Source organism: Morus notabilis, unplaced genomic scaffold, assembly GCF_000414095.1.
Source record: "Morus notabilis unplaced genomic scaffold, ASM41409v2 Scaffold262, whole genome shotgun sequence".
Taxonomy (NCBI): Eukaryota; Viridiplantae; Streptophyta; class Magnoliopsida; order Rosales; family Moraceae; genus Morus; species Morus notabilis.
This window is the reverse complement of record NW_010364747.1, coordinates 282,008-297,724: the sequence shown is the minus strand read 5'-3', so window position 1 is coordinate 297,724 and position 15,717 is coordinate 282,008. Positions and strand designations below refer to the sequence as shown.

General features: G+C 35.1%; 1 protein-coding gene across 1 annotated transcript; it reads left to right on the top strand.

The window, feature by feature from the left end:
• Positions 1 to 2,698: 2,698 nt before the first annotated feature.
• On the top strand, positions 2,699 to 15,332 carry LOC21402355 (V-type proton ATPase subunit a3). Its single transcript, XM_010106970.2, has 18 exons — positions 2,699 to 3,034; positions 3,585 to 3,629; positions 3,904 to 4,026; positions 4,114 to 4,221; positions 4,493 to 4,603; positions 4,720 to 4,893; positions 5,201 to 5,338; positions 6,206 to 6,313; positions 6,507 to 6,614; positions 6,701 to 6,849; positions 12,675 to 12,828; positions 12,924 to 13,084; positions 13,166 to 13,372; positions 13,633 to 13,816; positions 13,910 to 13,993; positions 14,094 to 14,287; positions 14,597 to 14,656; positions 14,749 to 15,332. Exons 1-18 carry the CDS (start codon positions 2,837 to 2,839, stop codon positions 14,951 to 14,953), a joined length of 2,511 nt encoding a protein of 836 aa, XP_010105272.2. The 5' UTR covers positions 2,699 to 2,836; the 3' UTR covers positions 14,954 to 15,332.
• Positions 15,333 to 15,717: the final 385 nt, after the last annotated feature.

Sequence of the window (15,717 nt, the reverse complement as noted above, 5' to 3'; positions counted from 1 at the left end):
TTCTCTTGATTCTCTGCAAACGTATTTCCACAGCTTTAAATCTGTAATTATGTAATCTAATGTTTGTTTTTCCGTTCCTTACCTCTTGCTGCTGTTGTTATCAAAAGTGTGTATAAGCATATGACTATAATAAGTAAATATCAAGTCAGATTCATTTCTCTCAATATTCAAACTCTGTTACTAAGAACATATTAATATAGCTCAAAAAGGTTACATTACAATGATAATGAGCTCTTGAAATATTAAAGACTCAAAATTACAAAAAAGCTTAGTCCTAACCAAAATTACAAAATAACTATCATAAATATACAACTATATTTCCAAAATAATAGATGAAACACTTCTACAAATGAAAGTCATTCTAAAACAGTCTTGCCACATCCTTCATGCTATCTCATTTCTTATAGCTGCGCCTTTTCTAACCTCTTCATCATTACTTTGTCTGTTGTAAATTTCTATTATCTCTGGATTTTGAGTTAAGAGCTCCTCATCAACTTCATTGACTAATTTTTCATCAGGATCTACGCCCATGAGATAATTATGTAATATGCAACATGCCAACACAATTTCTGTTACCGTTCCAACTGGAAAATGAGGTTCCGTTGCACCAGATATAATAGGAAATTGTTTCTTCAGTACTCTAAATGATCTTTCTATAACATTGCACAGAGACACATGTCGATGATTAAATAGTTCCTGTGGGTTTTGAGGAGCATGAGCAGAGTACTCTTTCAATGGTATTGAACTCCTTGATACGGTGTGATAAGTCCATAACATGTAATCCGCGTCTATTAAGTAATATTTTCCTATCAAAAAAGATTTACAATTTAGTTTACACTTATATTTTTAATAAGAAAAAAAAGAGTGTAACTTAACTTTACCTTTAAGAATTATGAGCTTATCATCCATCACCAAAGCATTTTTTTATAATTCTTAAGTCCAATGCAGTTCCTTCCCATCCAAGTAACACATAAGTGAATCTCATATTAAATTCATAAGCTGCCATGACATTTTGAGTGACATTCTTTTATCTCGCGATATCATGGTGCTTCATCTTTAGAAACTTTAACACGAACATGTGTTCCATCAATTACAACCACACAATCCTAAGATTCAAAGAACATTAAAAACTACATTTGAAAAAAAATGTTTTAATTAAAATGCTTAATTTAGCATTCTTATCTTAAAGTATGGATAGAATCTTTGACTATTGACTATTTCTTAGGGGACATCAACTCTATTTGGTTGCCTTAAGAATTCATCTTCTGAAGAAATAATTGCCCTTAATACTTTATGAAAATATCTACTTATCAACAGAAGAAGAAGGACACTGTTCAATTTCTAACATTATGTGCTAACATGTGTACAAACTTGGTCACTTGTTCTTCAACTGTTGCATTTTTGTTGTCGTTAAGTCGACCGGTCTCTCGTAGTAGTACACACAAAATTAACGAATGTCAATGGTCTCATACGGGTTATGTCACGGCATTTCTCATTGATACTAAGCCGTTGCACGAGCTCATTTCGGACCATTAAGCTTTCTACACTACTATTCTTAAGTCCTTTATCAACATTGTTAAAATAATAGTGCAAATTTATAATGTAAATAAATTGCCCCAAAGAACAAACAACTTGCACTGCCGCCGTATGCCTCTGCCTTTCCCAATCACTTAAGAACGTTCTCAAACTTTGATCACATGTCTTTGCATCACTCTCATCCTTATTTTCATCCAAATCCAATCCCAATTAGAGTGAGAAAACGTTTTAGGTTTCAGAAGGTAGGGGAAAAAAGAAAAAAGAAACTAGAAATAAAGAATACATTAGAGGGTAAATTAAACTTTTTTCTGCCTGAAGAGTTTTTATTATTTTTTTTTACTGCTCCATAGAAAGGAGATGCAAAATAATAGGCCAGATGGATTGCTCATCTCCCCACACCTCCTCTCTCTTCTCATCTCTTTCTAACCAAACAACTTCCGCTCCTTTTTCTCCACCCCTCTCTATCCATCCATCAATCCCTCCTACCAAACAAAAATTGTGAGGAGAGAAAAAAAAAACTTATAAAAATGAAAGAAAAAAGATCAGAGCAAAAAAAAAAAAAAAAAAAAAGAAAAAAAAAAAAAAAAAAAAAAAAAAAAAGGAAAAAGAAAAGAAAAGAAAAAGGCTTTTACTGTGACCACTCCTAAAACTCACCGACGGCAACCACTGAGAAATGGTGTATAATTGCGCGACCACGACTTTCCATATTGAGACCGACCGTTGCAACTTGGAAGAGTAGAACCAAGAAGGAGCGGCGTTAAAAAACTTTTACGGAACAGTGAAACGTTGCATTTTAACGAGGTCAAAGTCAAAAACATGTGTTGCTTCTGAATTTTGATTGGTGGATACAAAACTCCGTCTACCAATAGAATTCAGAGGACGTTTAGAAAGGGAATTTTCGTCATGATTCGAATCATGGTTCGTGACTTACTATAATATTTTCTCTCACAAAAAAATACGTAAAATGAAAATGATTCTGAACCATAGTTCTGAATCTATGAACCTAACATACCCAACTCTCCCTAAAAAAAACAAAATAAAATAAAATAAATAAATAAATAATAAAAAGAAATAATTTCTCTCTTTCATTACCTCGTTCGCTTAGGCTCAACCGCTAAAACAAAGAGCCGTTATAAAACCACAGGTAAAAGTTGTCTGGAAAATTAGGTGCCGAAATCGTTTTTTTTTTTCCTCCTCCATAAAAGAAATTTTGCTAACTTTCTCGGAAGCCTGAGATTCGGATCCCCCTCGGAATCGGAGACTTCCTCTCCGATCAGGCATTGCTTGTATATATAAATGTATGTGTGTGTGTGTATATACATTTTTTCAAAAGCAAAGAGCCAAGTATCGCACATTAAAAAAGGAAATGGAATGTTGTCCGACGATGGATCTGCTGCGGTCGGAGCCGATGCAATTGGTGCAATTGATTATCCCTATGGAATCGGCTCATCGTTCGATTACCAACCTCGGCGACCTTGGTCTTTTCCAATTCAAAGATGTAAAGTTTTGATTTTTTTTTTCCTCAAATTTTGTTTGTTATTGTTCATTATTTGGTATTAACTAGGTTAATCGAAACCGTGATTTAGTCGGTTTCTATATCTGGAAATTGTGGTAGTGTAGTTTTGTCGGATTGTAAGTGGAAATTTTATTTGGCTAAATTAATTTCGAGACACTACAAATTTTATATAGAATTGTAGAGAATTAAAAATTAAAATATTTCGGAAATTTTTTGCGATCACATTTCTTCGATCTCTAGTTTTTCGTTCTCTGCGACATTATGAATTCCGGATCTGTCACTTTCGAGAGGAGAAACATTGAGAAATTGATTGAATTGTTGAAGATTTTTGGCTTTTGACTGCGTGTAAAAGATTTTTTTGTTTTTTTTTGTTTGAGTTTGTGTTTGTGTTTTTTTTTTTTTTTTTTTTTTTTATTTATTTATTTATGTTCGTCATTACACACCACGGCTTGGCAATAATGGATCTATCGTCTAAGTTGATCTTATAGGCATTTTCTTTGATTAATGATTATTTCCCCTTTCCCTCGCGCAGCTCAATGCAGAAAAGAGCCCATTTCAGAGGACATATGCTAGTCAGGTGTGTTTATGATCGAACATTTTGTTATCTTTAAGCTTACATTGAGTCTTTATGGAAATCGCTAGCTATACCTGGTCGTGTCCTTGTGAATTGCAGCTTTTCACCTTTCTGTTCATGCTTTAGTTAATGCTGTAGAATCACGGACAAATTAGTTTGATTTGATATAATTATCAGATCAGAACAGCTCAGATATTCAGTGAGATACTATCATTCTCGAAATGCTATGTAATTTCTTTGTATTTCTGTACTGGGATGTTATAATTTTATTACTCAGATAAAAAGATGTGGAGAAATGGCTCGCAAGCTACGTTTCTTCAGGGAGCAAATGGTTAAGGCTGGGTTGTCATCCTCGATGTGGTCTATTAGAAGCAGCGACATTGATCTGGATCACTTGGAGGTTGTTAGATCTTTGAATCGGTACTCTGGAATAGATATCTTTCTAATGATCTATAATAAGAACAAATTTTTATTTGGATGTGGCCAGGTCAAACTTGGGGAACTTGAAGCTGAGCTGTTAGAAATTAATGCTAACAATGAAAAGTTACAACGCACGTATAATGAGCTATTAGAATATAAGCTTGTTTTGCGGAAGGTATGTATCGATTATTACCTACACTGTAGCTTTATGTGATTCACTCTTGGAAATTCCAAAATGCTTTGCTTGGTTGTATGATATTTCATACTTCATGGATATGTTACTAATGAGATGGGGATTTTGATAACATTGTTCATTACTTTCTAATTGAAGCCAAAACCCTTTAATTGTGTTTTATCATGCATCAGATCAAACAACATGTCCTTGCTTTGTTTTGTGATGTCATCTGAGTCATAAAGTGAATTCCATCTATTCTTTCTAATTCCAGGCTGGTGAATTCTTCTGTTCAGCTCAAAACAGTGCTGCAGCTCAACAGAGAGAATTTGAAGTGCAGCATTCTGGTGAAAGATCCATTGATAGCCCGCTATTACTGGAACAAGTATAGTTTTTCAGTTCTCATATTTCATGTTTTGGTCTCAGCTCAGATGTTTTCTGCCTTCTAGATGATTGTTACAAATCATTAGATGTTCCTTTATTTTATTTTATTTTTTGTAGGAAATGGTTACAGATCCCTTAAAGCAAGTTAAACTTGGGTTTGTTAGTGGTCTTGTTCCAAGGGAGAAATCAATGGCCTTTGAAAGGATTATGTTTCGTGCGACCAGGGGTAATGTGTTTTTGAAGCAAGCTGTGGTAAATGACGCTGTTGTTGATCCTGTGTCAGGAGAGAAGGTTAATAATTGAAATGCTCTTCCATTTTCAACGTGCACTTGTTCTTTTTTACATACATGCTTTTGCTTTACTAATTTATCTAGCATTAGATGTCTAGCAACGGGGATGGAAATCTTTTACTATTTATTTCTCTTATAAATCATAAACTTTTTGTATGGACATTCATATCACTAGATGTTTGTGTGTGCATCCGTGTTTGTGAAATCGCTTTCTCTTTCAAGTATCTTAGAAAAGTCATCCTTACTTCATGTTGTTTTTCTCTCTTCTTTTAGTGCTTGAGTTTTACGGACTTATCATTCTCCAACAGGTTGAGAAAAATGTGTTTGTCATCTTCTTTTCTGGAGAAAGAGCTAAGAACAAAATCCTGAAGATTTGTGACAGTTTTGGAGCAAACCGTTACCCTTTTACGGATGACTTAGGAAACCAATTCCAGATGATTACAGAGGTACACAGCGTCATTCTTATACGCTGTTTTGCATACTCAGCTGGCTACAGAGCATTGCATCTCGGTTGAATCTTTATTTTATGACTGTTGGATTATGTTTAATACAGACATATGACATTTTGAATTTTCTATCAAATTGATACTCTTATTTTGCCCTCTAGTGCCTCAAGTCGAGAAAGTTCTTATACAGAAAATTTCCTTTATTTATTACATGTCTTATTGTTGGGTATTAAAACAAGACATGATACGAGATAGTCAGATTTCAGAGTTTTGCTTGATTGGTCAACTTTACATTTTATGCAGTCTAATGTGAATAACCACATTTAGTGTCTATACACCCTACCTGTTTGGAACAAGGTCTACCTTATCATTTATGGCCTTAAATTTCTATTAGTTTATCTAGGGTAGATAGAGCGATGTATATCAAGACCACTATGTGAAGCTTTGTTATTCAAAATTGCTCCACAGAGAGTTGCTAAAAAAGAATGTGCAGCCCATTAGAAGGTAGAACATATAATTTGAGTCGGGCATAAAAGCTCAAGCGTCAGTAAGTAGAAGAGGCAGTTGATGGGACCTTGTTTATACTTCACGATGATGTCTACCTGATATAAAAGTTATTTGATTATACAAGATCTTTTTTTTTTTTTTTTTTTTTTTTTTGGGGGTGTTTTTGGGTTGTTTTTTTAAAAAATTTTTTTTTTTTTTTTTTTTTTTTTGTTGGGCGATTTATGAGCTTGTTATTTGAAATGATTGTTTTCTCAACTGTAAAATTGTATTGGATTTTTTTATGGATCCTACGCAGCTATTCTCTTCTTTTTATAGTCGCTCTTATGCAATCTTAATTATACGAAACAGTTTAATTTCTAGGTTTCTGGAAAACTTTCAGAGCTCAAGACTACCATAGATGCCGGACTCCTGCACCAGAGCAATTTATTACTGACAATTGGCTATGAATATGAGCAGTGGAAGCTTCTGGTTTGTATTTTTTTTCTTTTGTTTTTTTTGAAACAAAATTTTTATGTTCCAAACACTAAAGGTTTTGCTACTGATGCATGTCATCTGTGCACTTCCTTTGTGTTTCTGTGTGTGCCTACACACGTATGTTGGGATAAGTCATTGAATATTGTATTTTGTTTGTCACTGTTTTCCGTTTCCCTTAACTAAATAGGTGAAGCAGCAAAAATCCATTTACAATACTCTAAACATGCTCAGTTTTGATGTGACCAAGAAGTGCCTTGTTTCAGAAGGTTGGTGTCCTGTTTTTGCATCAAATCAGGTTCGTCTCTATCCCATTTTAGTTTTCCTGTCTTAATACTGTAGTGATTTCCTTTTATGTTAACTGACCACAATCAATTTTGGAAGATCCAAAATGCATTGCAACGGGCGACCTGTGACAGCAGCTCTCAAGTTGGGGCTATATTCCAAGTTTTGCAAACGAAGGAATCACCGCCTACCTACTTCCGCACAAACAAATTCACTTCTGCTTTTCAAGAAATTGTAGATGCTTATGGGTTAGTTCTTCATTCTTGTTCTTTTATCTTTTTGGCCACATGGGTGAGCCATGTTTTACCTTTTAAGGTAGAAGAAATGGCTTTATATTTGGTACGATCAGGAACTGGGATCGATGGTGGGTATCCTTCCTTGTGAAGTTGTGATTATTTAAGTGGAGAATAGGTGATGCAGAACTCGGGGATAAAAGGAATTAGAGAAGAGAAATAAGAGAAATTAGAGGTAAGGAGAGAGAAATAGAGGAGAGATTAGGAGAAATATGAGGAAGAGAGAAGAAATTTTAGAGAGAGTCATTTTGAAATTCAATATCATCAATCATAATAGTCTGAATTCCTTCTAACAAAATAGCCAATTTATAGGCTAATTACATAATCAAAATAGGAAACCAAATATACTAAACTAAATGCAAAAATCAATTCTAATTGATTTGAAAATCAATCCCAATCAATCAAATTTATTATCTATATTTGTTTTCTCAAAGTCAATTTCTTATTCTTCATCATTCTCCCATGGTTGGAGAAAGCAACAGTTTGAAACGCAAGAAATTCTTGAATCTTAACACTTGAATTTGAAAGAAGCCAAATGAGCGTGATTGTTGACTGTAGAAACACTATCTGCAAAACAAGCACAAAAAAAGCTCGGGGCTTCTGGTCACCACAATAAGAAAACAACTCCATCTCATTGAAAACCACTTCCACAGTCACATTAGGAGGAAAATCAAATAAATGCATTAGATCCAATAGAAGTAAGAGAAAGATTAGGAATTTCATCATGCAAATTTATTGGAGAATTTGATTTTTAGGGACTAGAATCAATAGGCAAAGAGGTCGGAGAACAACGTAGTGATGGAACAATGAATTGCAGAGGAGATGGTTCATCACTAATAGACTCGGGCAAGGACTTGGGCTGAACAACCTCATCATTTGTCACAATTTCTTTCTTATTTTCAACCTTCTCAATAGGTATATCATCTTGAGACCTATGAGCAAGAGTTAACTCACTTGAAGCTTGTGAAGGAAGATTGGTCTTAGGTATAGGAGATTTTTCTTTAGGCTTGGCAGGGAGCAGCATAAGGGTTTTACCACTATGTCGAAATACATATTTATTCCTTTGGTGTGCATCACCTCATAATCATCAACCCAAGGAAGTCCTAACAAAATATGAGTAACATTCATGGGAAGAACATCACAAAAAACATATATCTTAAAGGACCAAATTGAAGAGGTACTAGACATCTTTCAGTAACTTCAAAAAATCCTTTGCCTATCCAATTTAACCAAAACGGTCTAGGGTGAGGTTTTGTTTGAAGATTCATTCACTTGACAAATCCATGAGACACAACATTAATCTCACTCCGTTCATCAATAACAAGCTTGCAAGGTTTTATCATTAAATGGAATAAGGGTGTGAAATAAGAAGTGTAATCTATGATGTTAGATCTATTTTTACGCCTGGTGTTACAGACACATTCTGAAACACTGATGATTAATTAGATTTTTCGGATTCAGCAACGTTTAATTAATCAAGTAGGAAAATAAAGCGGAAAGTGAAGAACACTAGAGATTGATATCGCGGTTCGGTTAAACAACTGACATCCGTGGTTAAACAATCCACTAAGTCAAAATGATTACAAGCCCTATTCGAATTTATACACTCGAAGACTCCCTCCTTAATGTTGTCGCTGCTGTATGAATCTTCTTAGTGACCTTGTCCAGCGAGCACCACTCATCTTCAAGAAGACATACGGTGAACTCTCCTCGACTGGCAACACGCTTCCTCCCGAAAGCTACAATTCCCTCTCCAGAAGGATGATTTCAATATCACAGGTATTCCTTCATGTTGGCACAATCCAAATCTCTTTCAAAAACATCTTCCAAAAATCTCTCCCCAAAAAATCTCACCCCAAAAAATCTAAAAAATTCTCCACGATTTTTTATTCAACCAGATCTCCATGATTTTCTCTCAAAATCAAATCGCTACGATTCCAATTCGACATATGACTAAACTCATTATCTCATTGCCCTTTTTGGATAACTCCAACCTTTATCCCTTTATCCAATTCACACGGAATTAACCAAACCAATTATTCCACTTGTAAAACACACACACCGTGGCTCTTGCCTTTTGAAGTTCATTTAAAAGTTGAATATCTAATTCAAGTTCCTTCAAAAAAAGATTATCTAATTCAAGATTATCTAAAAGATTAAAATCTATAGTAGCACTTTTTTAAATTTCCAATCTGCAACTCCATCTCGAATTCGAATTCTGCCATCATCATCGTCTTCAAACTGTTTTTGAATTTTACAAACGATTGCCAATAAATTGCCAACTAACAAAATCCTAACATATGACATGCTCGTAATCTTCTTTTTTCTCATATAATCTCTCATAATGAAATCAAGGTTGCTCATAAAAATAAGAAGGCTCAAAATAACTATCATTAGGTGGAGGATTGTTAGGCATTTTTATTAGTTGGCAATTTATTGACAATATTGTAAAAATTCAAAAAACAGGTTCAAGAAGATTTCGTATTGCAGAAGAAGATTCAGAATCAGATTTGGAGAGATAAGGATAAGTCCTTGGTCAAAGGAAGATAAAGCATTGGTTATTTGAATTTAAATGGGATTCTAGAAAGAGATAAGGATCAAAAAGATTATGTGGAGATTTTATTGTGATGATTATCCGGTTTTTGGCTTTTAGTTGGATTTGAATTGGAATTGAATTCGAATTGCAATGGAAGATTGATTTGGCAAGAGAAAAATCCATATATATATATATATTGGCCATTTGGAATTTGGGTGATGTTTGAAATTCAAAGTGGCTTGCATTACGTGATGTTATTCACATGGAGCCAATGTGATAACTAAGCCATTGTGAAGATATTGTGCACGTGGAGATAATGAAGATGCGCATGCAGATTTGAAGTTTGAATTATATTTAAAGAATAAAGTTAACGCTGCAAACGTGGGATAATTGAAGAAAATATCCAGATAGAGCAGTTGGTTAAAGAGGAGATAATTATTAGATATTGATAAAGTTATCTGAGGTTGTCGTGGAGTACAAGTTCTATATAAACTGCTCTAGGATGCTCATTTGTGGTACGGATTTAATAGAATATCTCCAGAGAAAAAGTCTGAATTTGAGAGCTTATTACTGAGAAAATATTCAGAGAGACATCTGTGAGTTTTTATGACTTATTGAAATCGTCTTTCGGAAGAGGGATTTGTTGCTTTGGGGAGGAAGCTTTGCCGGTCGAAGGGAGTTCGTCAGGTGAATAGAAGACGTGTGGTGCACGCTAAACAATCACTGTGGAGATTTGTCACAGCGGCGTCATTGTCTAGAAGGGAGTCCTTGAGTGAATAAGTCCGTCCAATGTCTGTAATTTCTGGAACATAGTGAACTGTTTATTGTCTGGGCGTGGCCCCGCAGATGTAAGTGTGCACACCGAACTGCGATATCATATTGTGTGTTCATTTACTTTCTACACTTTATTCTGCTCGAGCAACTGTACGTAATTAATCCGGATCTTAATTAATCAAGCTGTGTTACAGACAGTGTTCCAACATCATCTGGAACACCAGACGTAACATCAGATCTACCAAGGATCATAATAACTATTATGATAATAGTGACGAGGTTGATTATATTTTTGGAAATGCATCCTGAAAAATGGATCCAAGCATTCTTAATGACTAAACTTCTAACGAGAATACATAATTAATTTTCAAGACTCCTTCACTAAGCCTGCACAATGGCCTTTCTAACAATCTTCACCAAGGGAAACAATGGCCCAATAATGTATTGTGGACCAAGGGAAAACACAACACTGTAGGAAATGCAGCACACTATCAAAACACGTCTGTGATCGATGGTGTATGGTGCTAGTCGGTGGCAAACGTTGCGCGGCGGAAGGGAGGATCGAAGGCTGATAAGTTCAAATTGGTGGTGTGCCTCGCAGGAATGAAATAGGGGCGGCAATTCGTGTTGGCGGCTCGTGTTCGTGTCGTGTTAACCCTCTCAGTTGACACAAATAGGTCTGACACGAACACGACCTGTCTATTAATCGTGTCGAAATACAAAACCCAAACACGATCTGTATATTGGCGGGTTGACACGCCACGTCACGAATAACTCGTTTATTAAACAGGTCATAAACGTGTCGTATCAACCCGTTTAGAAAATGGGTGATAAATGGGTTGTGTTAACTTATTTCTGAATCTGTTTATAAAATAAGTGATAAATGGGTCGTGTTAACCTATTTCTGAACATATTTTTGAACCGGTTTATAAAATGTGTAATAAACGGGTTGGGTATTCGTGTTACCCAAATATGACACGTTTAATAAACGGGTTATGGCGGGTCAATTGTGGGTTAGCGGGTCAACCTGAAAATGACACGTTATTTAATCGTGTTTCACGGGTTCGACCTGATTTTGACCCGTACCTATTTATGATAAACCAAAACCCGCTAATTTTGTTCGGATTTCGAGTCGTGTTGTCATGTCGCTACCCGGATTGCCAGCCCTAGAATGAAAGCGTCGGTTGGTGGGACTACCGTGTTGGTAGCGTCAGGAGGATGGTGCAACTTGCATGGCAATTCCTTCACTGGCATGTGGGGAGTTTCACCGAAGGACAGAAAACTTTGATTCTCTGATTTTGTTCTATGTATGGAACGCCCCCTTTTTTTTTAATAGATTTCTGGATTTTTTTTCTTTTGAAAAACTTCAGACCTTTTTTTTTGGCAGTGGCAAGAAGTATTGGTCAGAGGAAATGAACGGTCTCTGATACCAAACTGATGCAGAACCAAGGGATAAAAGGAATTAGAGAAGAGAAGAAACAAGAGAAATTAGAGAAAGGAAAGAGAGGAGAGTGTTGGCACCAATAATCTAGGATTTTTTATTAACTCTGTTTTTATTTATTGCTCTGATGTTTGTAGTTAGGTAGTTTCGGATTATTAGCTTAGGAAGTTAGGTTTTTTAATTTTTAAATAAACTCTGTTATGTTCAGAGTATCAAGCCACCAGATTAGGAGTTAGTTTCAGTCAGAGGCTTAGCCTATTTATGTACGTGAATCTCCATTTAATATTAATCATCAGAGTTTCATTCAAACCCGTTTACAGAGAGATTAGGAGAAATATGAGGAAGAGAGAAGTAGTTTAAGAGAGAGAGAGAGATTTATCTTGAAATTCAATATCATCAATTATAATTGTCTGAATTCCTTCTAACAAAATAGCCAATTTATAGGCTAATTACATAATCAAAATAGGAAACCAAATTTACTAAACTAAATGCATAAAAACATAACAAAAAAATCAATTCTAATAGATTTGAAAATCAAATCCGAATCAATCTAATTTATTTTCTATATTTGTCTTCATAAAGTCAACTTATTCTTCATCAATAGGCCATTTTGAAGGTCTAAACTGATGCTAGTGCTATTTCCACCTATTTCAACAAACATCAGGTCGAGATTGTGTTTTGTTGTCCACTCTGGTTTTAAAATGCTTCTTGTAGAAACAAACAAACATCTTTACGTAGCATACAGTATAAGAGAGAATCATTGTCACATTAAATATTTTCTGTGTTTCAGTAGATTAATCCGCCATTTGATGTTTTAGAAATTTATTTCTTTAAATTTAACCCACCAATTTATTTCTTTAACTTTAATCCACCAATTGATGTTTTAGAAATAACGTAACTGATGTTGGTAATTTTTTTTTTCAACCCTTGTCAATTGTCTTAGTGACCATGATAGCTACAATTAATTCAGATTTTGGCTATCGGCTATTTTAACTGTACAGAAAAACTGATCAGATTCTATCGTTGTAGGGTTGCTAAGTATCAAGAAGCAAATCCTGGTGTTTACACTCTTATCACATTCCCTTTCCTTTTTGCTGTCATGTTTGGTGATTGGGGCCATGGTATCTGTTTATTGCTGGCAACACTTTATTTTATCATGAGGGAAAAGAAATTTTCCAGTCAGGTATTTGCTGAATGGCATTTTGTCTAACCGGATTGGAATTTATGTTGCTTGTAATTATAGCATGGTTCAGCTTACTTGAGTTTTGTTGACAACAGAAACTTGGTGACATTATAGAAATGACATTTAGTGGTCGTTATGTTATCTTGATGATGGCAATCTTCTCAATGTACACTGGACTGATATATAACGAATTCTTTTCGGTCCCATTTGAATTATTTGGGCCGTCAGCTTATGGATGTCGTGACCCTTCCTGCAGGTATGAACCGTAAGATGATATTGTACGTTGTATGCTACCTTTTTTTTTTTTTTTTTTATAACACTGATCTTTTTGTTGCAGGGATGCTACTACAATCGGTTTGATTAAGGTTCGTGACACCTACCCATTTGGAGTAGACCCTAAATGGCATGGTACCCGAAGCGAGTTACCGTTTCTTAACTCATTGAAGATGAAAATGTCTATCTTACTTGGTGTAGTTCAGATGAACCTTGGAATTATATTGAGTTACTTTAATGCAAAATTCTTCAATGATAATTTAAATATCTGGTAAGCTATGTTTTGCAGCACCTCGTTTACACAATAGCTGGATACTGTATTGTCAACTTTCTTAGCTTCAGTTCTTCTAGGGCTTCTAGAATATCACGTAAAACAATGTATATATTATTTTTCATATCCACCTACTTTTTCTTCTCCTTTTTCTTTGGTTGGGTAAATTTTCTAGTTTGTAAGGATTGCAAATCTTCTTGTTTTCCCAGTTCATTTTAAGTTGCGCATTTATTGTTTGTAATTTATTGTGCATGGCTTAGGTACCAATTTGTTCCCCAGATGATATTTTTGAACAGCTTGTTCGGCTACCTTTCACTCCTCATAATTGTAAAATGGTGTACCGGTTCACAAGCTGATTTATATCATGTAATGATATATATGTTCCTGAGTCCTACTGATGATTTAGCTGAAAATCAGCTTTTCATTGGTCAAAAATTCCTACAGGTTTAAATCTCTCATTTACTTATTCTAAAAACTATTCATGCAGTAACTGGACGTGACACTAATCCTGTAAGATCCTTGCATTTTAATTGCCAGATTTTGTTACTGTTATCGGCTCTTATTGCTGTGCCATGGATGATGTTTCCAAAGCCTTTTCTCTTGAAGAAGCAACATGATGAAGTAAACGCTGAGCTCTATTAATATCTCTATATCCAATCGATTTTGTTTCCCAGCTGTAAGTTTTTAGTTTATTTTGACATCTCTCGTATTTTTCCCTCAGAGGCATCAAGGTCAATTGTACACAATGCTTCATAGCGCTGACGACCCTCTAGAAGAACAACTCCAGCTTGATTCCCATAGTCATGAGGAATTTGAGTTCAGTGAGGTCTTTGTACACCAACTGATTCATACAATAGAATTTGTTCTTGGTGCAGTGTCCAACACGGCTTCATATCTGCGCCTGTGGGCCCTCAGGTTGACTGACTTCTTAATTCATCTCATCTTATCGAAGCTTGAATATGCATCTCTAACAAGCATGTGATCCCAATTGCTTATTTTATACTCTTTTTTTTTTTTTCTTTTTTTTGGGTGCACACATGGGCTGTGGCCAGAATAAACTATCATTCGATAAGAAGTCATGGCGTGCTTTTAATTTAATATGGCAAAGCAGGATCTTATTGGACAAATAATTTGTTCTGCGCTGTTGTCTCTTTTGATGCATATTTTATCCAGCCTAAAGTTCGAATGTTGATCTTCTGGTTTGGTTTTTTGTGTTAAATCCAGTCTAGCTCACTCGGAGTTGTCAAGTGTATTTTATGACAAGGTTCTACTTCTAGCTTGGGGGTAAGTACTACATTATGTTTTTGCTCTTGCATGAATGTCTCTTGAGATCTCAGCAAAAGCAGAGTAATGAAACTCTTGTGAAATGACCGCAGGTTCAACAATGTCATTATTCTAATTATTGGCATAGTTGTTTTCGTATTTGCAACTGTTGGTGTTCTACTGGTGATGGAAACACTTAGTGCATTTCTACATGCCTTGAGGCTTCACTGGGTGGAGTTTCAGAACAAGTTCTACGTGGGAAATGGTTACAAGTTTAGCCCCTTTTCATTCACAATAGTTAGCGAAGACGATGAATGATACAAATTATGAAGCTTGTTTCTAGGATCAAAGACAGATTTAATGTTAAATTAGCTGCAACTACCAAGCAGCAGAGAACTAGCTGCGATTATAGAAAACCGGTCAATTCCTCACTTGAGCTGGAGCCTGGAGGCTTTAGAAAGGTGATATAGCAACACCAGTAAGCTCATTAGTATCACACTCCTATTAGATGAAGTTTGTGGTTCAAAGTTCAAATATGAAAAAGAGCCCTTTCAACATGCTGCAAAACTTATTTGAAATTTAGACAGCCATGAGTTGACAAGTGACTTTCCAAAATTTCTGTTTGATACTTGTATTCTTATATTCTTTTTAGGATTATTTGGGTGATTTGTTTTATATGATAAATTTGTTGTTTCGTCGGGAAAACCTCATGTTTCTTATATATTCTTGTGAAGAAAACGTGTCAATCAAAAATCAAATATTTCCACTAAGCTGTTGGACTGCCATTACCAAACTTTTAATGGATAATGTTTGAAACTTTGAAATTCTAATAATATTGGTTGGTCTTTTTATCGTTCATTACTTTTCATGGTCACTCATCATATGTGGTCCTTAGCCGTTGTTCATGAACATTGGCAGCAATGGCCTCTGAAATTATTCTAAAAAAAAAAAAAGAGAGATCTTTAAAATTGATCGAGATCAAGGTCATTTCATAGATCAAATTACAAAGAACATTGTTTCAAGTGTCCATGGAAGCAGATGTTGTGATTGATTTGTACATTTGATTTCCGCTAAGCTGTAGG

Bases quoted from the DNA above. Each gene is read 5' to 3' on its own strand.
- LOC21402355 (XM_010106970.2), top strand. From the start codon at position 2,837: ATGTGTGTGTGTGTATATACATTTTTTCAAAAGCAAAGAGCCAAGTAT. The intron at 4,604-4,719 runs GTATAGTTTTTC...TATTTTTTGTAG, and splicing joins GCCCGCTATTACTGGAACAA to GAAATGGTTACAGATCCCTT. The intron at 6,314-6,506 runs GTTTGTATTTTT...TTAACTAAATAG, and splicing joins ATGAGCAGTGGAAGCTTCTG to GTGAAGCAGCAAAAATCCAT.